This window comes from Semicossyphus pulcher, unplaced genomic scaffold, assembly GCF_022749685.1.
Source record: "Semicossyphus pulcher isolate SPU_LCO1_2020_fin unplaced genomic scaffold, fSemPul1.0.p SCAF_20, whole genome shotgun sequence".
NCBI classification, from domain to species: Eukaryota; Metazoa; Chordata; class Actinopteri; order Labriformes; family Labridae; genus Semicossyphus; species Semicossyphus pulcher.
This window is the reverse complement of record NW_027211694.1, coordinates 1,196,680-1,224,214: the sequence shown is the minus strand read 5'-3', so window position 1 is coordinate 1,224,214 and position 27,535 is coordinate 1,196,680. Positions and strand designations below refer to the sequence as shown.

Sequence of the window (27,535 nt, the reverse complement as noted above, 5' to 3'; positions counted from 1 at the left end):
CTGTCAGAGCAGACAGGTGAGCTGTTATTGTCTCTGCGGGACTATTTATATCCTCCATCCAGCCTGGGTTTGTAGTCGGGCCTTTGCAGTGACTCAGAGCTGTTGGTGTGATCGAGGAAGTCCGTTAGTGACTCCCAACCTCGACACTATAGAGTCGGGCCGACAGACGGACAGGAAGAGAGACAGACAGCTGGTGAGACGGGGAGGGAGCAAAGCAGGGAAAGGCTGAGTTACAAGTTTGAGAGGGGTGAGTCGAGGATGAACACGAGAGGGAGAAGATAGGACGGACAAACGAGAGGAACGTTGTGGAGAAACTGGAAACTTTTTTAAGGATTTATTCTGTTTTTCAAAAAGTAAACGGGACGTTTAACTCGTTGTTTTCCAGCCGTTTCACTTCCCGACTTTATTTTTCCTCAAAGCTGAACGATATCTGGATATTTTCTGCCTGAACGAGTGACGCTAAACTCTCGTCTTCTACCTCAGCCTCAGGATTATGTTGGTGCGTGGTCTCTCTGAGGATCTGAAGGGGGATCAAAATGCTGACATGTAAAGTTCACAGTTTTCTCTGCTGCCTGGTGTTCACCTCTCTGCTGCTCCAGGTCAGTCTGCTCCCGTCTCTTTGTTAACACATGTTGGTAGTTTGTAGGATGTCGCTGTACTTGAGCCTCGTCTGTCGAGCGAATTTTACTTGTTAAAGATAAATTACATTTTGAACTGCTCTTTTTGTCTGTCTTCAGAAGGCGAAGTATCTCCATCAATCAAAAAAGCCGTGGCTCACTTTGAGCAAATAAAAAGAGGTGTTTTTTTTTAATCTAACATAGCGAGACATTTAGAAACTGTGAAACTTATTTAGTTTAAGGATACACAAGACATTTGTCTTTCCACTTTGCTGTAATGAAGGATGCATTTCTCCTTCGTGTCTGTGAAGCGTCTCAGTCACGCAGCTCTTTGTGATTCGAATCTTAATCCAAAAGGCACCTGGGCTTCTCTCATCTGAAAAGGCTTCTTCCTTTCAGACCTGCCTGACTGAGAACCTTCTTAGTTTCTCATTCCTCCTGATCACAACAACAATGTTTGTCTTCATAACAAAAAGTTTTAATCCTGTTTGATTCATAAGAAAGATCGAGTCAGACTGAAGAGCAGCGAAGCTACCACCATGCTGCAGACGTGATGTAGGAGCAGGAGTGTCTTCTCCTTGTTAACGACGGATAACTAAGAAGACACTGACGGCTGTAACGTCGTCTTTGGGGCTCCGTTTGTGCCTTTATTTAATAGCAGATAAAAACGAGGCAGTCAGGAAACATGAGAGAGAGAGAGAGAGAGAGAGAGAGAGAGTTGTATGATGTGAAACAATCCAAAGCATGAAGGTAAAAGTTCGGACTTGGTTGCACAAATTTTCAAAATAAAAACATTATTTACCATTTTTATATTTTATTATTAATCAACCAAATCGTTGAAAATCATGCGGCATGGTGTGACGGGAACGATTGTTCTGCCAATCCAAGTTAGGATCAACACCAGACTGCAGCTCAGTGTTTGTTCCAACACCTGCAAACACAAACGGCACAACCGTGTAAACATATCATGTTTAGACGTTTAATCGGCTTCATATGTTGTTTGGTAGACGGCCTCTCTGTGTGCAGTCTGCATGTTCTCCCCGTGCATGCGTGGGTTCCCTCCGCGTACTCCGGCTTCCTCCCGCAGTCCAAACACATGCTCGTTAGCTTCACTGGTGACTCTCAATCGCCCGTAGATGTGAGAGTGAAAGGTCGTCTGTCTCTGTGTGTCAGCCCTGTGATTGACAGGTGACCTTTCCAGGTGTAACCCCGCCTCTCGCCCAATGACAGCTGGGATAGGCTCCAGCCTCCTGCGACCCTGAACAGGATAAGCGGTGTTGTGATGGATGGATACTTGTTCCATCCGAGTCAGCTGGGTTTAATTAACAGCAGTTAGGACAGAGGTCAGGTGATTATCGTGTGCTTGTAAACGTGATGTTTGTGCTCCTTGCAGGTTTGACCTCCGTGTGTGCGCTGCATTGTTTGTCTCTGAACTCCCTGAACCTCAGTATCAGTGACAAACAGTTTGATTTCCTGTTCCTACAGTAGAAAAGGTTGTAGAGTTCAGAATGACTGTCGCCAGCTGTATTATCACTTTCTGCACATGCACGGACACGAAGAAGGTCAGAGGTCGGCTGAGCGGTTGAACCCAGAAAGCGATAAAATTCCAGAGTTTCACTTCTTTAAATAGCTGCAGCGGATTTACTTTAAGAGTCACTTTGATGCTTCCTCTGCAGAAACTCAAACGAGCGGTTGTGTTTGTGTTTCAGAGTTTTTATCCAACAAAACAAAACCCAGAATTTAAACTTTATTTGTTCTTTATTCTTTCTCAAAATATAACATTTAAAGTCTTACTGATTAGTTACAGCAGCTCACCGGGAAGATAAATACTATAAATGTGTTTTATCCAAAGAAGAGTGAAACATAAATGGAGAGTTCGTTTAAATAAAAAGGAATTAAAACTATTTACAGTGAAAGTCTGGAGGTTTAAAGGAATAATCTGGCACTTGAGTAAAGAAGTGTTTAGCCTAGCTTAGCATAACGACTGGAAGCAGGGGGAAACTGTTAGCCTGGTTCTGTCCGAGGTTAAATGATTGGCTCGGTAACGGTTTGTTTAATCCATTAACAAACAGAAATGTAAAAAGGGAAGTGTCGTCAAAACACTTGAAACAATCAAATGTAATTAAAAAATCTTTTCAGCATTTTAACAAGATTTTCGGCACATGTCTGAAGTCTGTTTCTTGTCCAGGTAGCCACAAATGACTCGCGTCCTTTTTAGATTTTAAGTTTCATAATCTGTTATTTTTCTGTGATAAATTATTTTCAAATAATTTATGTTTATATTTTAGTGTCAAACAGAGAGAATGTGTCCTTCACAGCCACCGTAGTCGCCGCAGATGCAGCTGCATCTTGAGAAATGCGTCACAAAAAACTCTTTCATCTTTCTGTTGTTAGAATATTTTTTCTAATTCTTATCTTGGAGGATTTATTAATGTTTATTTGTATTAGTTTTAATGTTCAGCATGTAAACAGAAGCCACACAGCAGATAATTTATAGCCTGAGCTAATTTGCAAGCCCGTCTACAGATGAGCTTTAAAACGAGACGCACGTTCAGCTCGTTTCAAACTGACTCATATTTTATGGTTTAAATCTGAGGCACAAACTGGAGCTAGCTTATTAGTTTGTGTTTGTGTTGTTTGTCCAATGATAGAGACGTTTATTGTGCACAGACAGGCGGAAATAGAAAGGTCACAGATTTCTGGTGGAATATCTGGATTGTTCATCTTCCTGATTTTATCGTCTGATTTCTCCCCGTCAGGATCAGAGCGGAGCAGCTCCCGCAGAGAACCAGTCCATCATATGTAGCATCTCCATGTCTGAACCAGAGTCCAGGCTGGACTCCATCTCACTGACATTTAACACACCTGGACACAACTGCTCCTTCACCGTGTCGTCACCAGACACCGGAGCAGACGCCGTCGAGTGCAGCAGAAGAAGAGGAGACGAGGAGATAGAGACTAATGAGATTGGAGGAAAAGAGCGAGGAGAGGAGGAGGAGGTGAAGGAGGAGACGAGTTATCTGGGAACGAACCAGCTAGGAGTGGAGGACGGAGGGAACAAGGAGGCAGGAGATGTTTTCACCTGCGTGTTGGATCTCCTGGAGCCGGGAACCGCCTATGAGCTGCAGGTTCGATCGCAGAGAGACGAGGAGGCGGCCAACATCACGCTGCACACGCGTGAGTCCAAACAGTACACGACACTCAGGGTCCACTTTCAACGGCAGTTTGATTATTACAGACTTAAAGGGTTTACTGCAGGACTTTGACTTGTCGTGGATGTTTTCAGAGTGAAGTTTGTACTTTTACTTTTTCACTTTACTACATAAATATAAATATAAGATAAAGAACGGACTCGTTACATGTCAGAGATCGTTTAGTCCAAACATTCGTTTGTTTTCTGTTCTTTTCTTTTGTTTCCATCTCCTCTGACCTCCCGTCTTTTGAAGTACAAGAACACGACACGACCTCCCTGTTGTGTTGAGTCTTTGTGTGTGTGTGTGTGTGTGTGTGTGTGTGTGTGTGTGTGTGTCAGAGTTAATGTCATGTAGCTTCCCCTCTCTGTAGCTCTGTGATTAGGTACAGGAACCACAGCCCTGCTGAGAGAGAGTGATAGAGCAGGAACAGTACATGCGCGTGTGTGTGTGTGTGTGTGTGTGTGTTGTGTCTCCACACTGGCGGGCCTCCAGAACAGAAGTTGGACCCTCAGTGTGTATTTCCATCGTGGGCAGAGCGCCGGGTTCAGACATTTCCTGCCTCCATTGTTTCTTTGTTCTGTGGGAAACAGTGGGAAAGGGCGTGTGTGTGTGTGTGTGTGTGTGTGTGTGTGTGTGTGTGTGTGTGTGTGTGTGTGTATATATGCGTGTGTGTGTGTGTGTGATGGGAGGAAACAGGGTGTTGCTGCACCCAGTCGAGTCCTGAAGGTAACCTTCTCAGCAATGCAAAACACTTCTTCTGTGGTGTTTCTTATCTCCGAGGCTCTCTGACCTTCAGGGGTCACATGACCTCTGCAGGCTGTTTAAACTCTTCAATCAGAGCTTCTTTAAAGGGGCATTAAATCATCTGAACCAGAACTTCTTACAAACAATCAACTTCCAAAGGCCAACATTAACTCTCTGTTAGCTCTGTTTTTGGTCTCCACCACCTTGTTAGGAGCAGATCCGTCTCTTTAGCTGCTTAATGATTCACTGTGTTCACCAGCTGGTCTCTGTTTCTGTGCTGCTGCTGATTAAAGTTGGTTAATAACGGCTAGCTTAGCGTGAGCAGCTGCTGCTAACACTTTACGTTAACAGTGCACAAATCATTTGTGTGATAAAACTACTTTTACTTAGAAGTACTTTTCAGAACATCTTAGTTTAATGACGTTCAGCATTGTGTTTACTTTGAAACATTCGCTTTATCATTTTCTGTTGGCTAAATCAACCGTTTGGCACAAAAGAAAAGTTAGCATCATTGATCACGTTAGCCGGTGAAATCATTTGGTAAGCTAGCTACCAACAACCACCTCCACTCAGATAAGATTCTGCTAGCAGTAAAGCTTGGAGCGAGCAAGCTAAGGTTAGCAAGTTAGCTGTGATTTAGCTCACAGCATGGATCTGGCCGAGATGCTTCAAAGCTGTGATTTGAAAACAGCAAGCTAGCATTTACTAGCCAGGTCAGCTCCCAGTGTCTGGATGAAGTAGCTGGCATTATCAACTTAAGACAGTAATATGCTACATTAGCAAGCTAGCTATTTGTTTACACTAGCAAAACCAAACAAAGCTCCTACCATGAACCAGATTCCCAAGAGTTGATGCTAGTTTTCCCTGGACACAGTCTAGATTTTTCAACACAAACGTTTGTGTATTTCTTTGGGTGATGTGTTGCCTGGCCTTTGTTGACGTTAGCGGACTCCATAAGCTAACGTTAGCGCAGAGGCAAAGCTACCTGCTGGAAGTCAGATAATTGCTTTACAACATTTACAACTTGTTGAAATGTCTCAGGTGCTTCAAATCGAAATTAGCTGTTAGTTTAGAAATGAGACCTTCCTCTTCTTTCTCTGTTTCGTCTACATTACAATACGTTCACACAGGGCAACACAAAGAATTTAGCACAAGGCTACACATATTTGTTTTTAAGAGCAGGATCTTCGTGTCATTTCCTTTTCAAACTCAGCGAGTGATGAAGCTAAAGGATCCAGAAACATCAACAGCCGGCCTGAAAGCTGCTGCAGGCTCTCAGCGTTTGTTTGTCTCGGAGCTGAGATGTCGCAGCCTGATTATATTGTTTGACCTCAGTTTGAAGCACCAGTGGCGACACAGTGGCACGAACACACAGAGAGAGGCATTGTGGGAAAATAAACCGGGGCGGCTTGAAGAGAAGCGGGGGAGTGGGAGTGTTTTTTAGTGCGAGCGTGTCAACAGGACTCCCACAGAGCTCAGCGTTTGATGGCAAGGCCACAGATCGAGGCGATGGGAGCTTTTCCTGCTGGAACCTTCCTGCTGTCCCTCCGAAGCTCACGCTCACAACAGATAAATCACTTTAAAGGAACAGTTCACGTTTACAAACACAGGGGGGTTACTTTTACAGTCTTTGTGCTAAAATAGTTAAGAGAGGATCCGATGATTATAAGGCTTGTTTTCTGACTTTGTTTGTCTGTGTATCATCAGGGCCGTCGGCGGTGAGCGGCCTGGCGGTGACCTCCAGGACCAGCAGCAGCCTGGGACTTTCCTGGCAGGCCGGCCCAGGCAGGACGCAGCGCTTCAGGCTGCAGCTTCAGGATGACAACGGTACTTCTGTCATGTTTTATCCCAAACATGAAGAACATAAAATCAGAGCTGGTGTTTACTCCTTCAGAGGAACACCTTTATCATGCTCGTCATGTCCAAATCACAGGTCCAAACATGTGAATTATTACTATTTAAAATGATTCCAATCGCTCAAAGGTCAAGCAGCAAATCCTCACATCTGAGAAGCTGGAATGTACTGTATGTGCCAATTAATTTCCTGTCCATCTATCAGTTGAATAATTGACGAATCATTTCAGCTGTATGTTGTGAGGAACGAGTGGTTAGCAAACACAATGAAGTAGTTAATAACACAAGTTGTTAACAAAAGCTAACGCTAGCTTTGTTAGCAAGGTGCATCCTTATTTTACAAGAATTGGATGCTAATTTTGGCTAGCAAAAAACAACTTTAAACAAACTTTATTTACTTAAAAAAAAGGAACAGCCGACCCTTTGGAGTGTCCTATAGTTCAACCAAACTCTCTGATGGCGACCTGTCAATCACAGGTAGCCCCGCCCTAAACCCTCCCCTCTTCCTGGTCTGTGTGACTCTCAATGGGAGCATCAGTGACTAAATGAACATCATGCTGTGTTGAAGAAGACTTGAAACTAGAGACTGAGACCATAAAGTCATTAGGAACATGTTTACTGAGGGAATACATCAGGAGAGGAGGAGGAGCATTTTCTCATAGACTTCTACAGGATCAGACCAGTGGCGTCGCCCCCTGCTGGACATTAGAAAGACACTTGGATACTTACTTATCGTCCACCCCTGGTAAAAGGTTTGAGTACTTCCCACGGGGTCTTCTGTCCAATGAGGAAGCTGCTTGAAAGTCATGTGACCTCCTGTTTCTGTCCTCAGGTCTGCGGAGCAACGAGACGTTGGAGAGCACATCAACGCAACACACACTCCTCCACCTGACGCCGGGACGACTGTACAACATTACCATGGTGACGGAGGCCGGCGGGCTGCAGAACAGCCTGACGATGGAGGCTCAGACAGGTAAAAAAAAAAGAGAGAAGAAGAAGACAGGAAATAAGGAAGTGAATAAATCTCATCTGTTCATCTGTTTGTAGTTCCAGCTGCTGTTGCGAACCTCACCGCTGACCACAGCAACAACACGAGCCTGACGTGTTCATGGCAAACACCTGAAGGCGACCTGGACACACTCATCGCTGTCCTCTCGACCAATCACACGAGCCGCAGGGAGATGACACTTCCTTTGAATGCAACAGAAGTCACAGTTGATCAGCTGACTCCTGGCTCCGCCTATCAGGTCACGGTGACGTCCAGGAGAGGGAAACTGACGAACCAATCAGAAATCAGCGTCAGGACAGGTGAGATTTGTTTCCTTTTTGTTTTTTCTCATTTCTCTTTTTTCTTTACCTTTTGTTTTCATCCCGTCTTCTTCTCGTCTCCAGCTCCAGCAGCAGCGTCCCTCCTCTCCTTATCTCCTTCCTCGTCCGGCGGCCTCGTCCTCTCTTGGACGCCCCCCGCTGGCCGTTGGGAGAGCTACAGGGTGTTCCTGTTTGACGGCTCCCAGCAGTTAGTCAACACCACTCTGGAGCGAGCAGCGGTGAACTTCAGCTTCCCTGGGACCAGACTAACACCTGGGAGGGTTTACAGAGCCGAGCTGAGGGTGGAGAGCGGAGGACTGACGGCTGAGAGCAGCTGTGAGGGAGGAACAGGTACTGAAGAAATATGAAACGATAAAAACATATGTAACTGCAAAAATATACCGAGTTTAATGTAGTTATCACGACAGAAATATGTCACAGTTAAATTTAGAGTTTGTACTTGTCGATCTTATCACCTGAGTAAAAGTGCTTTCTCTCTGCAGCTCCGGCGGCCGTTTCAAACCTCCACATTCGACACTCTGACGAGACGTCTCTCAGCGCCATGTGGAGCCACGCCCCCTCCGGGTCACGTGACAGCTACTTCCTGACTCTTCGTCACGGTAATCACAAAGAAGCATCTTAAACCGACCCGCTTGAATGTGTCTTTATTTATCCTTATATGTAATCATCACTTCCTGTATCTTACAGGTAACGTCACCGTGGATACCAGGGAGGTGGAGCCTAACATGAGGGAGTGCACGTTCAATGTGCTCACACCCGGGAGGCGGTACAACATCACCGTGGCAACCAGGAGCGGGAAACTGAACACGTCAGTGTCAGTGGAGGGGACGACAGGTGTGTTTCATATTCATATATAATAATGTTCAGTAATACACTTTATATATATATCATGAAGACACAGAGGAAGAGACAGGAAGTGCAGTTTGTAAACGTTTTAATTAAGATAAATAAAGTTCACTTTAGAGGCTGGTTCCTTTTTTTGTTTTGCTTTTAAATCTGAAGATTTTTAAGGTCCAGAAGAGGAAAAAATAAGTAACACAGAAAAGCTCCTGTCCTCACCAGAACGTAATGTTTTTAATGTAATGGAAAAAAACCAGCTTCTTTTTAAATGAATCAAATAGATATTTTATAGTAAATATATAAAACAGTCTGACAGATGCTGATGGAGGTGTGTGTGTGTGTGTGTGTGTGTGTGTGTGTGTGTGTGTGTGTTTTAGTCCCCATGGCGCTGCGTAGCCTCACTCTGAGGAGTTCTGGAGTCGACAGCCTCAAAGCATCATGGGAGAAACCACCAGGAGACGTGGTCTCGTACACGCTGACCTTACTGCAGGACAGGTGACTTTAGAAGACACTCGACATGTTTCACCTTCTGTGTGTTTACGATGAATCTATTAATAAGGACATAAAATGATCTTTAGTTTGAAGTCGTCAGAATGACTCGAGCTTTAACGTTAACTTACGAGACATTTTAATCTAAACATAGAATATATATAATTATTGATTTCACTGTAGAGAAGTAAACAATGACATTTAATTGTATTTATTGCCTCTTTGTTGCCTCTTTTCCTCCTCAGTGCTGTCGTTCAGAACTTCAGCGTACCTGTCGGTTCTTCTTCTCTGCTGCTGTCTGGTTTGACCCCCGGCGCCCTCTACAGGCTGCAGGCCGCCACCGTCAGCGGGCTGACCTCTAAAACCGTCAGCCTGGATGGACGAACCAGTGAGTCTCCAGCTCGTGTTTTAAACTCTGATCTCTTTTATGTTTATCAGGATCGTTTCTCAATAATCTCCTCTGAAAATGAAATAAAGTTTGAACCAGTTTGTTCACTGTCACAAACTTTGTCATATTTAGAGCTGTGTGCTGTCCTGTACATAAAGCAATTAATTAAACTGGACATAATTAGGACAAAATCAAATATATTTTTAAATTAAGCTTCTGGAAAAGTGATTAGGAGGTCCCAGTCTGTTAAATATACTCTGAGGACAGTTTTTATATCAATAATAGTCACATTTTCTGTGTTTTAAACACTGATTTGAGTATTTGTTTTACTCAAAATGTTTACATTTAAGTAATTTTAGGTCAATAAAATAATAAATAAATAAATAAAAGCGTCACCAAATTTAAGTTAATTGAATATACAGTATAAAGATACAGTGTTTGTTGTTGTTTGTTTATTTATTCATTAACAGAAAGGTTGTTGTTGTTGTTGTTGTTCGTCCCCAGCAGGACTGCGAATGTAGTTTTTGTTTACCCGTCGTTATGTAACCGTTTAATTGTTTGATCAGTGAGACTCTTATTGTGGCGAGACACAACATTTCCTTGTTTCCTCTCCAAAACATTCAGCTGCTGTTTACAGGACAAACTCTCCGACCTCCTCAAACAGGAGACGAACGTTTACAGAGACGTCAGAGAAACTGGACGTATGTGTGCAATCAAAAACTTTATTAACAAGGTTACAAACAAAAAACATCAACACTGGTTAAATAGTTTTATTCATCTCAGGAATTGTTTGTCTTTATTATTATAAAACTTAAATTAAAGCTCAGTGGTGTTTATTTTAAGTTCTAATTATAGATTAATTGAGTAATTGATATTTCTGACAATTTTAATGACACAAAGATTTTTACACACGTAGAATTATTGAGTGTTTATGATCATGTTTGAGGTGAAACAAACACAAATCATAAATCTAGAGTCGTTTCTTTTGAGCCCATGCAGTTAACTAGTAACACATTATGTAAATAATAAAGTAATAAAATAATTAATCAAATCAAAAAGATCCAATAAGTTAGATTTATTTATTCACGTTAAAAAAAACATGAAAGCGTTGTGTGAACATCGTTTCTGCAAACGCTTTTATCACCATCATCACTCTTACTATGAACATTTAAAGATCTGTGTGTGTGTGTGTGTGTGTGTGTGTGCGTGTGCGTGTGTGTGTGTAATGCGATAACATCAGACATTTTTTAGAACAATAGCCGAAATGCCAGAAAGGAGGTTTGGAATGAGACACTCCCAGTGCCCTGCTCAAAGGCTTCCTGCTCACACACACACACACACACACACACACACACACACACACACACACACACTTCCTGTTTCGACCCCCTATTGTGCTTCTGAATAATGTCCCAGTTATTTTCAGCTCAGACTGTGTTTGTGTCTGTGTGAGTGTAAAACTTCACATGCCAAACCAATCAGCACTCAGATTGGCGAAAACATAAACAAGTCCCGCCCCCAGCCCCCTCAGATAGCCTCCTATTGGTCGATGAAAAGAGACTTTAACTTTCTGGTTGAATTCCGTCAAAGAGTCTTGTCGTCTTAAATCATCTGTAAACAGAATTTTAATTAAGTTTTTGGGATTTGAACAATATTTGGACTCCATCTTTAAGACTATAACTTTATAAAGATGAAGTTTAAAGCTAAAGAAAGTTAAAAGCTCTTCTTAAAAGTACTATAGTGACTGATCTCTTCGAACCTCTGACTTCTTCCTTTCAGCCCCGGCGACGGTCTCCGAGGTATCCGCTGCTAACGGCGGCAGGTCGAACGCTCTGCAGGTGTCATGGCGCCCAGCTGTGGGCGAGGTGGACAGCTACCTGGTGCGTCTCCAGGACGGGACCGGAACCGTCCACACGCTGGCCGTGTCGCGCTCCTCGCCGCCCGAGTGCTCCTTCAGCTCGCTGGTGGCCGGACGGCTGTACTCGGTCGTGATCGTGACGAGGAGCGGCAGCCTGGAGAACGCCACCACGGTTCAAGCACGAACACGTGAGGAGGATTTATTATTAATTTTAATGTGATTTTGTGTTTTAAATTTACAATTTAATGTAGATTCAGTGTGATTTAACATTTATCTAAATAAATTGTTTCTTTGAAGCTAAAGATGTTTTGGAGTAAAAAGAACAATATTTACCTCTGAGATCTGGTGGATAGGAGTATGAAGTTGCATAAAGTGGAAATCATTTCTGCTTAAGTACTTTTACATTTATATTTAAGTACAATATTTGAGTAAACTGCTGCACACTTTGTATGTTGTTGTTTAGTTGTTGTTTTGTTTGTTTTAGAACCTGCGACGGTTCAAAACCCGACCGCTGTTCACTCTGCGAGAGACGACTTCCTCAAGGTTTGTCTGAACAACTTCTGCTGTGAAGAAAAGACCTAAAAAAAATTCTATTTAACTATAATATTTTGTTTTTTTCAAACTCAAAACTTTTTTAGTTTGAGATGAATTTTATGTTGTGTTTTTACCCATTTAATCAAGATAAATGTCTCTTCCTTACGCCTTTCATAATATAAATTGTTTAGGTGTGGTTATACTGGTATGTAAAATTTAGCATAGATCATTATTCATATTTTTAAAAAAAATACTATAAACTATTTTAATAATTTAGGCCTTTTAAGCAACATTTCCTGCAGCTTCTCTAATTAAAGATTTAATTATTTTATTTGTCAGTGTTTATTAAACAGTTTATCTTTGAATTTTTTTATTGTGTGTCTGTAAAGACAAAACAATGAATCGAGAAAATAATCTGCAGATTTATCAAAAATGAAGATAATCATTAGTTGTGGCCTTGATATTGAATATAATCTGCAGCTGCTGCACTTTACTTTGTTTTGTGCAGAAAAAAGTTCAATACAAACTTGATAACTAGCTCCTAAAGCAGATCTGAGTCTGAAGTCATTCTCTTTATAAGTATAACTTTATATTTGTGAAGTTGTACTTCGTATACTCTGAGTTTTACTAGTATTCATGCTGTGGTTCATGTTCAGGTATACTGGCGTCACGCAGCAGGAGATCTGGACCGTTACATGGTTCTGATCCGTTACAACAACAGCGCCCTGCAGAACAAAAGCGTCTCGGCTGGACACAACGAGTGCGTCTTCTCGTCTTTGACGCCGGGGAGGCTTTACACCGTCACCGTGGAAACGTGGAGCGGAGACTACGTCAGCAGCATCTCCACCGACGGGCGCACCTGTGAGTCAGAAACCAGGGAAATAAATAATATTTAGTCTTCATTTTTTTATTTTTCTGAGTTAATGTTTGTTTTTTCTTTCAGTTCCTGCAGCTGTTGGGAATCTGTCTTTAGGCAACGCAGGAACAGGTAATCTGACCGTCACCTGGAGCCCCGCCCCCGGAGATGTCGACCACTATGAGGTGTGTTTTTTTTACTGTAATACACAAGTATAAGCCAAGGCCTTTATTTTCCTCAGCTACAGAGCGTGCCACACCTTTATTTAAAGAGACAAACCTATATTTGTAATTCCACTAATTTCCTTTCTTTGAGTAAAATTGCTACAATTTAAACAAGTTAAAACTAGTTTCTGCATAATGCTGTTTATATAAACTCAAAAAGCTTCTAGCGGTTGATTGGACAGAATCCCCTTATCTCTCAACGAAGCTTTTATTGTGAAACATTTGCAGGAAAGTGATGTGGAAAATTCAAGAACTTTAGCTGCTGCCAACTAGTGGTACTTTCATGTAACTACAAAATACAGTTTGTCATGAACATTACGCGTTTAGCAGCAAGTGAATTAGAATCAGTGTCAGAGTTGTCTGTGGTTTGGGATGCATAAAATTATCAGAAAGAAAAATATGGAAGTTAGGAAAAATACATAAAAAATATTTACAATACAGAATATGATAAATATAAAATAGGAACATGCAAAATAATGACAAGACAGTCTGAAGGTTCATCGTATGAAGTGTAGGCAATATATAAAACAATAAGTACAGGAAAATAATGTGTAATGATTATCGCTGCCACCGCTCGTCTCCAGGTGACTCTGCTCTTCAACGACACTCGAGTTTTCCCTCCGGTCACGTTGGGCAGCGACGTACGACATCATCAGCTGACATCACTGAACTCTGGGCGGCTTTATAAGATAGTGGTGTCGACGTTCAGCGGACCGTACCAGAGAGCTCAGTTCATCGAGGGACGCACAGGTACGACGATCAAGTTGCTTTCAATGACTTTATTTCAAACATTTTTACAGTTTTAATGAACACAGACTCTCCTCTGAAGTTCCCAGTGCAGTCAGGAACCTCCGCCTGGTTCCTAGACCAGGTGGGCTGTTGGTCTCTTGGACACCTGGAGGCGGAGACATGGACATGTATGTCGTCTCCTTATCCACCAAGGTGAGTTTTACAATACTTCAAAAAGGCAAGCTGCGTTTCTGAGAACAGACTCTAAAATGCAAATACAATAGGGCCTAGACTTGAACCTTGGGGTACACCAACAATGAGATAATGGCTGACGGATGGATAAAATAAGGTTTCATATAAAGATGCACAGATATGTAAAGAATTGGTGGCGTTGACAATACATTATTTAATAGATGATGTGTTTATAAACGTTCTGATGTCACTTCCTGTCTCCAGGACGGCACTGTCATTGAGACTCGGCCTGTCCCTAAACACGTGACCTACCTGGACTTCCTGGAACTGATCCCAGGAAACGCCTACAGTATCACCATCCAATCGCTGAGCGGGAAGCTGACCAATAGCAACACATCAACGGGCAGAACTGGTAAGAAAATATTAATTTACTTTCGTGATTCTGATTTATTTGATAAAAACTGGATGAATATGGATTATCGTTGATTTTCCAGCTCCGGCCTCGGTCACCGCCCTGCAGGCCGATAATGACCACACCACCCACAGTCTCACCGTCAGCTGGGAGAGGCCGGTGGGCGTGTTCGACGGTTACAGTCTAGACTTATTGGACGAGGCCGGCCGCGTTCTGGCCAATCGATCGGTGTCTGCGGAGAGTCGGAGCGAACGTCTGGAGGGTCTGACATCAGGGAGGTGGTACAGAGTAAGGGTGGTGACGCTGAGCAGAGGCGTGCCATCACAGGAGGCCACAGCAGAGGGGCAAACTCGTGAGTCACTAAATCCCAATACAGTCATTTCAATCGGTTATTTAGGGCAAATATTCAGATATGCAGATACGTGAACGTGAAAGAATCTCTGAACACACCTTTAAATCCTCTGTCTGTGTTTTCAGGTCCGTCTGCAGTCAGTAATCTCACCGTCGCATCACTCAACACCTCGTCTCTCTCCTTCTCCTGGCGTCCCTCTGAAGGCCACGTCGACATCTACGACCTGTCGCTTTACAGCGTCACTGAGGCAACAACCAATCACAGAAAGGACGCTGCAGGGGGCAGGAAGGAGCATCACCAGGTCTGCTTCTACCTTCTACTCTTAATTCATTTTACAGTGGTTTATTAGTACTTATACCTTATTAAAGGATCAGAATCTGTCCTCAAACACAGTCTATATAGTGTATGTGTGCTGCAGGTGCTGGGTGAGCTGGTGGACCTGCAGAAAGTGGGTCGGGCTGTAGACAGCTGTGTGTTCTCTGGCCTGCGAGCAGGAAGTCTGTACAGGCTGCAGGTGGTGAGCTGGAGCAGAGGCATGAACAGCGACTCGTCTGTGCTCGCCAGAACCGGTCAGTCCAAACGTTACTATTCTGTGATCTGTTTTAGTGTTTCTGTCTTTTCTTATTTTACATTATTTTTAACACTTTTATTTTCACCTCTTTGTGTTTCCCCTCTTTCTTTTCCGCTCTTCAGTCCCGTCTTCAGTCCCGTCTCTGCAGGTGAAGAGCTCAGAACAAACAGACAGACTGACGGTCCGATGGGAGCACGGAGAGGGACGCTGGAGCGGCTATCAGGTAAAAAGATGGACCGTCAGCTTTAACTTTGAATAAACCAGATAAAAGAGATTTAAGATCCAGATTTCAATCTTTTTCTTTTCTTAAATTTTGCTGATCTTAATGCTGAAAATATCTGAGTAGGGTGTTAGAGGTATTGTTCATTATCAGAAATAAATAATCCGGAAGAAATCTTGGAAAATTAACAAACAGCTAAAAATTAATAAATGTTAATATGATTTTGAATTAGTCTCATCACAACATTAGTTCCAAACCTGTTGTTTCTCTGTGGTTTCAGGTGGTTTTGTACGATGTTTCTGGAGCCGCTCTGGGAGCTCAGACTCTGGGGGCGGAGCACAAGAGTCACATGTTCTCTGGGCTGATCCCTGGTAGGCTGTACCGCGCTGAGGTCATTACGCACAGCGGGGAACTGACCAATAACGTCTCAGCACTCGGACGCACCTGTAAGTCAAGTAAAAAAAAACTGCAACCTGGATAAACAGAGTTTCTTTTTCTGTTTTTGTTTACTATTTTTTTTTTCTTATAGCTCCAGAGCAGCCCACCCGTCTGTCCGTCAAACAAGGCCCGACCAATGACACGATAGAGCTGTCATGGTCTGGTCCCGCCTCCGGGGACTACGACAGATTCAGCCTGCAGTGGACTCCTCCAGACCACCTGTCAGTCACACAGACTCACCTGACCAGCCGCATTATAGGCGGGATGTTTCCGGGGAGACGGTACAACTTCACCGTGGAGACCATCAGCGGGGGCGGAGCCGGGGGCGGGCCCACAGTCAGGAGCCAGCCAATCCAGAGGAACGTCAGAACAAGTAGGTGGAAAAAGTTATTAAAGTGGATTTAATTTGTGTTAATGTCGACAGTTTCTGTTGTTAACAAATAAACTCTTAAAAATAATAGCAACAACGCAGAAACATTGGTCAATCTGATCCATCCACTAAAAGTTCTTGTTGTTTCTTTGTTTGGATCCAACACAATGACACAAATAAGCCAACAGATCGAGGCAGTGGCAGACCAGCTACTCCTGTGCTCTGCAAGGTTAAATTACAGTTTTTTTCAATGGAGTCTGGTGGAGCTAAAGAGGTTCATACTTTAACAAAGCAGTCGACCTCTGAAGCAATCTACAGGAATCTTTTAGTACCTGTTGGTCATTTAGACCCTTTAATAAGCACTGTGTAATTCAGATTAGAGTGTGCTTCTCATTCTAACCACTAGATGGCAGCAGAACAAAAGCTCTAAAGTTAAAGTAGGTCTGTCTCCCTGGTTTGAATCCGTTTTTAATCACATTCTGTCTGTGAGGTTTCAGCCAAAGGGATCAAATCTGATCGCCAGGAGGAATAATGAATGAAAAGCTTCAACACACACAAACACTCACAGAAACACACACACGCACAGAAACACACACACGCACAGAAACACACACACATTTATAAATATGTCTATTATGACCTGGTTTCATTCCTTTCAGCTGAGGTCGGCCAAAGAGGAGATGCAGGATTCAATAAAGATTTACAAAGAAGTACAAAATAGAAAACAAAATAAAATAAAAAAAAAGATCTTTGACAGAAAAATAACTTTAATTTGTTTTTTATTTGCATTTGTCATCATTTTTGACAGTTACAAAAAATTATTGATCAAAAATTAGATATAAAACTGAAGTTTTAAAACGCCAAGTGTTCGTATCTCGGTAAACTTTTTGTTTTTACTTAAAGTTTTGAAGAGTTTTTTTCCGTATAAATAAAGTATTAATCCGGTTTTATCATCAGTTTTCTGCGAGCCAAAAGAAGACAAATGTGTCCTCGTTCACCTTCCTCTCCCACATTCATCATCCCTTTAAGAGACACTTTAATCGTCTCATCACAACAAATAAACACATTACCTTTAACAGCAGAGACTCAGCAGACGCTCTTTTTTATCAGCTCGTAAAAACACGAAGAGAAACGATGAAGAAAAACATAAAAATATAACAAGTTCTCTTCATCTTCTCTCCTCCTCGCTTATCTCATTACCTGTTTCCTTCCCTCCTTCCCTTTCCTCCTCTTTTCTTAATCTTCTTCTTCCTCCTTTCTTCACCTGTCCTCTCCATCTCTTCTTTCTGCTTATTATCCTTACATTCTCCTCCTTTCCTCTCCTTGTCCCCTGCCCTCTCTCCCTCGCACCTCGTCTTCTTCTCTCCTTGTCTCCTACCCTCTTTCCTCCTCCCCCTCTTCTTGTGTTCCCTGCTCCTTTCCTTTCTCTCACTGTGTCCTCCCTTCCTCTCCTCTCATTGTCTCCTCCTACTCATCTCCTATCCATCTCTCCTATCTCCTTGTCTCCTCTCCTCTGTCAGGCCCGTCTCCTCTCAGATCCCTTCACTGCTTCCCACTCTCCTCCTCCTCCCTCTCCTGCTCCTGGTCGCCTCCTTCCTCCGACTTCGACTCCTACGAGGTCGAGTGCCGCCGCCACGACGACGGGGAGCTGACCTCTGCCCTCCGGCTGGCAGGAGGCGTCACCGCGTTAACGCTGGACCACTTGGAGGCGTACAGGAAGTACTCGGTGACGGTCAGACTGTCGTCAGCCGGGCAGACGAGTCCCCCGGCGACACACACGACTGTCACCATGATAGACCGTGAGTTCACACACACACACACACACACACACACACTCTTACACTCCCTCAGGTGCTGTAGTTCAGACTTGTGTTTAAATAAATAGGACAACTCACCTGGGAGGGAGACAGAGGGGGGAGAGGAGAGAGAGATGGAGGGAGGGAGAGTCAGAGAGAGAGAGCGAGAGAGAGGGAGCCAGACGGAGGGGAAGAGAGCGAGGGGGGGGGGAGAATCATTAACTTTGCGTTTGAAGTTGTTAAAATTGAATTGATCAATAAATAAATTGCAAATCAGGAGGCAACAAAAGGGAAACGTTTCAGTTAGATGCAGCAAAGGATTGTGGGTCTGAACAATGATTATTTATTTATATTTAAATATAGTAACTTTTTAATTGGTCTGAAAGAATCTAAATGAAACACAGGAGGAAAGTAATTCTAATGTGGACATGCAGAGCTGCGTCGTCTCTTCATGAAGTGACACAGCAGCATAAACGTACATTATAAGTAGGCCAAGACGAGCAGCTGCAGCCGACTGCAGCAGGAAGTGACCACGAGGAACTTTCTTCACCTAAAAAACGACTGAAATAAAACACACACTTTCTGTTTCTTCATCTCGTTGTGTCGCTTCTTTCTTATTTATTTTTTTAAGTCGCTGACCTGAAAACACACAGCCTGAATACTTTTCTACTTCTCCTCTTTACATCCTCTCTCTTCCTTCTTTCCACTATCTCTCCCTCAGTCTGTGTTGCATTATAAATCATCCTGACACAACTGGACTGTGAGACAGAAACAGAATTAGAAAGTAGACGACTCTGAAAACACCCAAAGAAAGTTTTTTAAGTGACTTTTAACCCAAAGCAGTCGAGACGATCGTTTCTCTCTGATTTTCTTTTCTGATTAAAAAAGTTAGATAAATAAATGTATTAAAATAAAGTTAAATAATAACCACTCTGTTTACTTGCAGGCCCTCCGGTCCCGCCTCCCAGCGTACGTGTCAGTGAGAGGTCATCAAAGGTCACGTCGTCCTCCATCTTGTTTCGCTTCAACTGCTCCTGGTTCAGCGACGCCAACGGAGCCGTCAGATACTTCGCCGTGATCGTGGCCGAGTCCGACGGTACGAATACACATTTAACGCCTGAGATGAAGCTTCTGACTACGTTACACGTATACGTGATTCAAATATTTACGTTTGTGTTGTCATGGGTACCAAAAGATGCTCCAAACTACCTCTGAAAACAAATAAAGATTACACTGACCCTGGATGGTCACATTATAAAACTAAAATATCACCTGAACTCTGTCCTGGATTAAAAGACGGCTGTAAAAACGTAAACCAGCTGACTTCTGACTCTTCTTCTGACAGCCAATGAGATGCTGCAGCCGGAGCAGCGCCACCCTCTGCCGTCGTACCGCGACTACATCAGTAACTCCTCCGTCAGAGCGTATCAGACCGCCTACTTCTCCAGCCGCTGCCCACAGGACATCGAGACCTCACCTGCACAGGTAACAACTGTTACTGCACACTCAGGGCTACATTACTGTGAGATTTCAGTCACTGAACTCAGATGTAAACACTTAAGATCAAAGCAGACACGTCCATAAAAATGAGTAAAAACACCATGGGGTTTGGTATGCTGTTATTATAGTCCATGCTTTACCAATCAATCAGGTGGTCGAGGTGAACCTGGGCGCAGGTGGCGATCGTCTGGGTGGGGCCTGCGATCGTTACCATGACGACGACCTCTACCTGAGCGACAGCTACGGCGGCTTCTGCGACGGGCCGCTGAAGGCCAAAACCTCGTACAGGCTGAGCGTGCGAGCTTTCACCAGACTGTTCGACGAAAACCACCGAGAGTTCCCTCAGCCGCTCTTCACCGACACTTACCTGTCGGCGCCCATCAGGACGCACGCAGGTGAGTTTCCATAACTACAGAGGACATTACATCGAGTTACATTCAGTTCCTGGAGACGGAGACGAGCCCTGAAACATAAGCTTTACCAAGTCTAAGATTTAATGATTGACATTATTAGGACTTGTTTTGTCCTGAAAGTTCCCACAACAGGAGCGCAGTATTAACTCAAATAAAAACAGGAAGTCAAAAGGTGTGGTTGGCACAAACAAATAAGAGTCCTAAGTATAGACCGGGGAAACCAAATGTCTCATTCCTGTTGTGTACTATAAAAGCCAACTAAGCAGCATAATGTACATGTCCGTCCTTTAATAAATGTAACTCTAGAATCTGTTTTATCCTCTTCTTGTCGTCTAAAGCATTATTTAATGTGTTAATGTGCCAGACTGTAATTTGTAGTAATGTACAAGTGCCACAAGAGGGCAGCAGCTACATGTGCTGTATGAGAACAGTAAAGACAAACATGTTGGAGAGGACTAGTGGACACTGGAAATGTTTCAAAATAAAAGCCTTGTTAAGAAATGCAGGATTCTTTTGCCTGAAATTCTAGAGGACTTCTAATTTGGACCAGACAGTTAAGTTATTTGAAGACATATGGAAGCACATTTCTGCACATAAACCAAAAGAACTTTGCAGTCATGAAGCTACCTCTTCTCTTTGTGTTGTTGTGTGTCAGAGCCTCTAGGGGGCGTCGTGGAGGGTTTGAGTGCTGGGATGTTCCTGATCGGCATGATGGTGGCCGTCGTCTCTCTGCTGGTCTACAGACAGAGGCTACGCAAAGTGTGAGTACACAAACACGCATGTTTGACATAATAATAGGCCCTTATATAAACTTATTGTTAAAACCAGCTGTTACTTTTTTAGAGCCACAATCATGTCGTTATGTAACTGCTTGTTTTAGTCGTCTCACAGACCAAATATAATCAGTTTAAAAAGAAAAACAGACGAAACAAACTGGAAGAATTTAAGGAGAAAGATCAGATGATACCTCGAACAAATCTCACATTAATAATTAGCAACAACAAAACAAAGGCAGGAAACACTAAAACAATATGGCAGCGTTGTGAATTATAACAAATATATAACAACTATGTAAAGTTAATCTGTGTGTTAATGTGTGTTTGCAGGGCTGTGCAGGAGAACCCCGTGGTGAGGATGAGTATGTGGAAGGAGGTTCCATCTTCAGGACTGTACGTGGGTGTCAGGAGGTAAGACTGAGCGTGCGTGTGTGTGTGTGTGTGTGTGTGTGATTGTTTATCTTCAGTATCTGAGGGAGAGAGACAGATCTAAGCTTCCAATACCTCCTCCGTCCAATATGTGAGCGTGTGAAGTATTAGTTTCCAATAAAGCGCTCCCTCTCTCTCTCAGATTACCTCATCGCTCACCCACCACCGTCCACAGCATCTGTTAATTACTCTGTGTGTGTGTGTGTGTGTGTGTGTGTGTGTGTACACAGGTATTTATGTATACACCACGAGTGTCAACAAAGCTTCTCTGTGCTTCATTAGTGTCTGTAAGAGTTGTACTAAACATGGAACAGTAATAAAATCTGCCGACATAATTACAAATTAATATAAATATGAACATTGAACTCTGAACTCTTTGACCTGTATGTGTAACATCTTTTTTTCTTCCTGTTGCAGCAATCGTCGGGTCACCAGGTGAGCATCTCTTATTTTGATGCTACAGAGATGATCATAGACACTGATCATGTTTAGCTGTTAAACTTAAAAGCCTCTGAGGTTTGGTCTGAACATCAAAGTAAAACTTTTACTCAGATAAAACAGAAGCAGACGACGTCAGCCTGAACTCCCTGTGTTCATGTTTCTCTTACTTTCTGTTCATTAAGTGTTTTTTTCTTAATTTCCAGTCCCATCAAAGCGTGTCACTTTGAGTCCCATCTGAGCAAACTCCAGGCCGACTCTAACTACCTGCTGTCTGAGGAGTTTGAGGTAAAACAGGAGATTACTGAGATTCTGTAAACTTGTCCTTCTATCACATCCTGAAATAAATGTCAAAGTTTTTCTGTTAATTAATTTTCTTGTGATTATTTTAGGATCTGAAGGACGTCGGACGAAACCAGACGATGGACGTCGCCCGAGTGCCGGAGAACCGAGGAAAGAACCGCTACAACAACATCCTGCCATGTGAGTCCTGCTCTATGAGTGTACATAAAGATGGCCGACGCGTCTCCTCCTCCTCTCATTGTACATAAATGAAACTAACCCCCGGGTGTGTGAAGTTCAGTGACTGTAGTGTTAGTGTTAGTTACGTCTCCTCTCGCTGTTCCTCCTCTACTCTGCTACTCGGGAACAGAACGCTGCAGGAGCCCCATTTGTCCACAGAGCTGTCAATCATGAGGCCACACCCCCTTTTTGTAGCGTCAAATAACTAATTAAAAGTAAACTTGTGAGAAAAATGAACACTTGGACATAAATCAGCATGATAAGAACTAACTATAATGACAGAAACCATGTTGGAGAAAAATGTATTTGACGTGTATTTTGATTTTATAGTTTGACTCATGTCCCATCTGTTAACATGGAGGAGGCGGGCTTTATGAGCTATACTGCAGCCAGTCAGCAGGGGGCGACAGAGAGGGTTTGGCTTCTCTTTCAGGGAGCTGTCATGTCGGCCATCTTTTTATACAGTCTGTGCTCTTTGAGTCTGTGTGTGGATTAAAGTCTTTTCTGCTGCAGCAACAAATAAACATTAATTCAGTTAAACAAACGGATTCTAGAAATTTGCTGATAATGTAAAATGTATCGATCAGCCATCGACTCTGTAAGAACCAAATAAACCGATCGATATGAAAATCTTTACAACGATGACGTCGTTAAGAGCTTTAATTAACGAGACAGCTCTTGTTCCCATGGCTGCGGCGATGTTCCAGCGTGTGGGTCGAGCCTGGAGGTGATAAAAACATTAATAACATGCAGAGGATGGTGTGTGTGCTGCAGCAGGAAACTGACATCTAATTGAAAACACATACTCTGCTTTTATTCATACATCTTTCCTCCTTTACAATACTCGTCCTTTTCCCCCCATCAGATCCACATTAAGGAGTTTCTCATACACACCAGTGAGTGTCAGTCATGTGTGACTGCAGCTCTATAAGTCTCTATACAGAGAATCTGATCTGTGCCTGGAGGTGATGCAGCTCTGTAATTACACTCTCGTAGTAAAATGAATCACGTTGTTTCGCTCTGTGAGTCACGGCTGAACCCTTTCACATTAAAAGTCGATTAACATTTTGACAGATATTCTCACAATAACGAAAGATGATAAAAGTCTGGTGTCGTTATATTTGCTGCAAAGGACATGTTAGTTTATGAAACTGACTTCAGTCACGTTGAGTCGTATCAGACTGTGAGCGGACGATGTCGTCGCTTTCGTAAACACGATCTAAAGACGTTGACTTGAGTTTTCCTAAAGTATGGTTTAATCTACTTCAGCACCTTTGATCAGTTTATATTTGGAGCTTAAAGTCATTAATATATAAATGAATTAAAATAATGGTTAGATGCAGATTTAACACTTTAACTTCGCTGTAGGGCTGCAACTGACGATTAGTAGATTACTGATTCATCTGCTCACTGTTCTCCCAAAAACAGGTAACAAGTTCTGAAAATTGAGCCAGACTAACGGACACTTTGTGTGTTTCTTGTAGATGATTCGACCAGAGTGAAGCTGTCGTACCTGGAGGACGACCCCTGCTCTGACTACATCAACGCCAGCTACATGCCCGTACGTACACACAAACGCACACATACTCAACACACAAGCTTTAAACGCACACTCACACGTCGCTCCCGTATGTGTGTGTGCGCAGGGTAACAACTACCGGCGGGAGTACATCGCCACGCAGGGCCCGCTGCCCGGCACCAAGGACGATTTCTGGCGGATGGTGTGGGAGCACGGCGTGTACAACGTGGTGATGGTGACGCAGTGTGTGGAGAAAGGACGGGTGAGTCAGGGGCAGTTTAAATTTGGGCCTTCTTGTTTTAGTGACCCAGTTTATCAAACACTTGAAAATCGGCGATTGATTATTGGAAGAGTTGCAGATTATTTTCTGTCTGTTAACTAACTGATTACTTATTTTAATTAAAGTAACTAGGACTGCGACTTTATCCTTAATTTGTCTGTTGATTACACTTTCCTATGAATGAATAAAATTGTGGAAAATCGGGATGTCTTCAAACGTCTGTCTTGTCTGAATGTAGTGTATTTTTCTTTATAAACGTGTCGGTAATGTAAACAAAATGTAATTTATTTTTAATGGCTGAAGAGAGAAAAGCGCTTCCTGTCAGTATTAAACTCTATGATGTGTTCATGTGTGACAGGTGAAGTGTGATCAGTACTGGCCTGCAGACAGAGAGCCTCTCTACTACGGTGACCTGGTCATTCAGATGCTGTCAGAGTCCGTCCTGCCCGAGTGGACCATCAGAGAGTTCAAGATCACCTCGGTACCTGAGCTGTAACTCTAACTGTACATCCTGCTCGTTAAATCCTGACTTTAAATTAATACATATTAATCTTTAAATCCTGACAGGAGAGCAGCTGCAGTTACCCTCGGGTGCTCCGACACTTCCACTACACCGTGTGGCCCGACCACGGAGTCCCGGAGAGCACCCAGTCCCTGATCCAGTTCGTCAGGACGGTCCGGGACTACGTGGACCGATCACCGAGCACCGGAGCCACCGTCGTACACTGCAGGTCTGGACTAACTATTAATCTAAACGTCATAATCATTCAAGTCCTTTTTTTAAGTCTCTTGAATGAGAGTTTTTAATGTTAACTCTGTGTGTGTGTGTGTGTGTGTGTGTGTGTGTGTGTGTGTGTTAGTGCTGGAGTTGGCCGTACAGGGACGTTCATCTCCTTGGATCGGGTTCTGCAGCAGTTGGACTCTAAAGGAACCATCGACCTGTACAGCAGTGTGTTCGACATCCGCCTGCACCGCCAACACATGGTCCAGACTGAGGTATGCCCCCCATTATAACCTGACCTCTGACCTTTTAATTATATTGTATATCATTCCTCTGTTATGACTTTTTGTTTGTCTTAATGTGATCAAAACTTACTGCACGTTTTTAACTGAACATTAAATTGTTTTGCTTTTAAGACACAGAGCACATTTTCTTTGTCATTCAATATAAACGGGCAAGACCAGTTCCAAAACAGGGAGGGATATTTTGGATCCTACCAAGCTAATTTTCCAAGCTTGTGCTACAACACAAGTGAAAACATCAGTAAATATCAGTCTGAACATCGCTAACAGACTACTAAATAAAATAACTCAAGTATAGCCTGAAGCGCCCCAAATGTAGGAACCAACTAGCGCTGAAAGACCAATAAACATGAGACTGAACAGCGTTAAATGTTAAAGACGTACTGTAATCCTTACAAATCTTGTAATCTGACTATTTGCTCCAGAAAAATTACAATAATCTTAATCAAGGTGTTCATTTCACCTGTAACAGATTTCTTTGTGCGTTTGTGTTTCAGTGCCAGTATGCCTTCCTGCATCAGTGTGTTCGAGACGTCCTGAGAGCCAGGAAACATCGCAGTGAACAGGAGAACCCTCCTTACCCCATCTACGAAAACTTCAACCCCGAGTACTGCCGCGGTGAGAGTCGCACTAAAAACCTCACCTCAGTGACCATCAGAATTAAATCCACTCTAACTAAAAAATTACATTCAACAAGGAATTATTGAGCTTAAACTGGATAAATGCAGATACTTCACAGAAGTGTAGAACTTACGGAAGAGGATTAGGGCCAATACATTTTTTTTATTATTTTTATTGGGAGAAAAAAAGTCAGAATTCTGACTTTTTTTTCTCAGAATAAAAAAAAATAAAAAAATTATTGGACCTTAATTATTTTTTTTTCAGTGGCCCTAATCCTCTTCCGTAAGAACTTGTTTGTTTGCAGGCTTTTATTAATCAAAATGTAAATTTTGTAAACGTTACTTTCCGATTAAAGTTGCATTGCTTTAAACCTCAAAAATTTAAAATAATAAATAAATATTATGTTTCACTTGGAAACAAAACATTAAACGTTCTAAAACTTTTTTTGTTTTTGTCTCCTCAGATTTCATCTACACCGGGCGCTGAACAGACGAAATTCTTCTGATCAAGAGAGAAGAAAATTTTCTACATTAGCTCATTCTGACATCATGAAAACGACCCGAGTTAACAAAGAACATTAGCCTTATTAGACAAAATCAAGGACAAAGTCTCCTGTTCTGAGAGATTTCTAAATAACGAAAAAATGTGGTGCTAAATGTTAAGCTATGTCAGTAACACATATATGGAAGTTAAAGCCAAACAACCAAAAAATTAATTGGGAACAGATTAGTGTAAAGCTCCGAATCTGAGAGCACATATTAATAAAAAAGGAACTTTTTTGTGAGACTCTATTCAGGAAAATCCCTGTGATCCTGGTAAATATTCAAACTGATAACAAATGTTGGAGAAACATTTCATTTGGACTCGAAGCGTATTAACAAATTTGTTGAGGGATTGTCTTTAGAAATAAAACGGGTTGATCTCAGGTTGTTTGTGGTTAAAGAAGCTATAAGTTCTTATGTTAGCTAGCGATGATAGCGCACTCGCTAACCTCAATATAATTTGCGGATCAAAAGAAAGGAAAGAGCCATCTATTTTTTGTATTTTTACTGTATGTTCTCACTCACTGCTCAATATAAGCTGTTTATTTAAAATGTTACACATATTGCTGTATGTAAATATGGATGTAATACTCCTTTTTTTAAAATGGTAATGCACAAATACTGTATGTCAACGATTTTATAATATTGATATTCAACACTTGTCAAGTAGCTGCAACAAGTTATAAACTGCTGTATTCTTCAGACTTTAAGTAACTTCTTTTTAAAGTTGTATATTTAGATTTATGTATAATCTCCTTTTTTTTAATAACATTTATCAATTGTCTTTACATATAAGAGAAAAGTCTGGATACAAGAGAGGAATGACCTTTTTTACTTTGTTTTCAAATAGTTGGATATTTGTGTCTGTTTTTTAGAAGCTACAGGTGTCTGAACAGAATGAGTTACATTTTGTGTGATTCATGTTTAAAAAAAGAAAAGTTCACATTTTCAATTTCAACATTATGAAATGTTAAAAATGACAGATATATTTAGTAAACCCTCTTCTCTGTTTTACTGGACTGCTGGAGGATTTTCAGGTTTTTAAATGATTTCTGCCCAAACTAGATCTGTTTTATGGATTTATTGAATATAGCTTGGAAAACGTTCCATATATATTTTTGTTATATAATATATATATATATATATATATATATATATATATGTTTTTATCTAAAGCCTAATGATATTAGGTTTTTAATATACATAACATTTCCTTACATTATACATTAGTTAATTTTATGTATGATTGAGTATATATTTGTGATATATATTGAGTTAGATATTCATAGCAGAAATATATTTTATTGATATGATATCCACCCCTAAGAACTTGTTTTATAACTTGCAGTCAGATCATTGTAAATTGGATTGTAGGGTGATAATTAAATAGTTTTAAATTATGTTTGTCATGTTTTTTGATCTATAGCTACCACACACACACACACACACTTACACATTCATGCAT

The 27,535-nt window shown here is 42.0% G+C and overlaps 1 protein-coding gene and 1 long non-coding RNA gene across 2 annotated transcripts; one reads left to right on the top strand and one right to left on the bottom strand.

The window, feature by feature from the left end:
- Positions 1 to 205: 205 nt before the first annotated feature.
- Positions 206 to 27,535, top strand: ptprb (protein tyrosine phosphatase receptor type b). Its single transcript, XM_069671504.1, has 39 exons — positions 206 to 599; positions 3,377 to 3,794; positions 6,263 to 6,382; positions 7,242 to 7,382; positions 7,457 to 7,717; positions 7,802 to 8,068; positions 8,221 to 8,337; positions 8,426 to 8,572; positions 8,956 to 9,073; positions 9,313 to 9,455; positions 11,235 to 11,501; positions 11,798 to 11,856; positions 12,504 to 12,708; positions 12,791 to 12,888; positions 13,512 to 13,677; positions 13,757 to 13,869; positions 14,113 to 14,260; positions 14,343 to 14,612; positions 14,738 to 14,913; positions 15,031 to 15,181; positions 15,306 to 15,406; positions 15,684 to 15,849; positions 15,933 to 16,214; positions 17,732 to 18,010; positions 18,954 to 19,103; positions 19,353 to 19,492; positions 19,659 to 19,902; positions 20,576 to 20,681; positions 21,027 to 21,107; positions 21,543 to 21,560; positions 21,770 to 21,851; positions 21,956 to 22,046; positions 23,570 to 23,646; positions 23,732 to 23,866; positions 24,243 to 24,365; positions 24,452 to 24,615; positions 24,745 to 24,880; positions 25,405 to 25,525; positions 25,992 to 27,535. The coding sequence occupies exons 1-39, from the start codon at positions 537 to 539 to the stop codon at positions 26,012 to 26,014; spliced, it is 5,967 nt and encodes a 1,988-aa protein (XP_069527605.1). The 5' UTR covers positions 206 to 536; the 3' UTR covers positions 26,015 to 27,535.
- LOC138599748 (uncharacterized) lies at positions 14,415 to 15,388 on the bottom strand. The gene is made up of 3 exons (XR_011308735.1): positions 14,971 to 15,388; positions 14,711 to 14,884; positions 14,415 to 14,620 (listed from the first exon to the last, which is right to left on the bottom strand). It is a non-coding gene; the product is annotated as an uncharacterized lncRNA (long non-coding RNA).

Bases quoted from the DNA above. Each gene is read 5' to 3' on its own strand.
- ptprb (XM_069671504.1), top strand. From the start codon at position 537: ATGCTGACATGTAAAGTTCACAGTTTTCTCTGCTGCCTGGTGTTCACC. The intron at 11,502-11,797 runs GTGAGGAGGATT...TGTTTGTTTTAG, and splicing joins CACGGTTCAAGCACGAACAC to AACCTGCGACGGTTCAAAAC. The intron at 18,011-18,953 runs GTGAGTTCACAC...GTTTACTTGCAG, and splicing joins GACTGTCACCATGATAGACC to GCCCTCCGGTCCCGCCTCCC.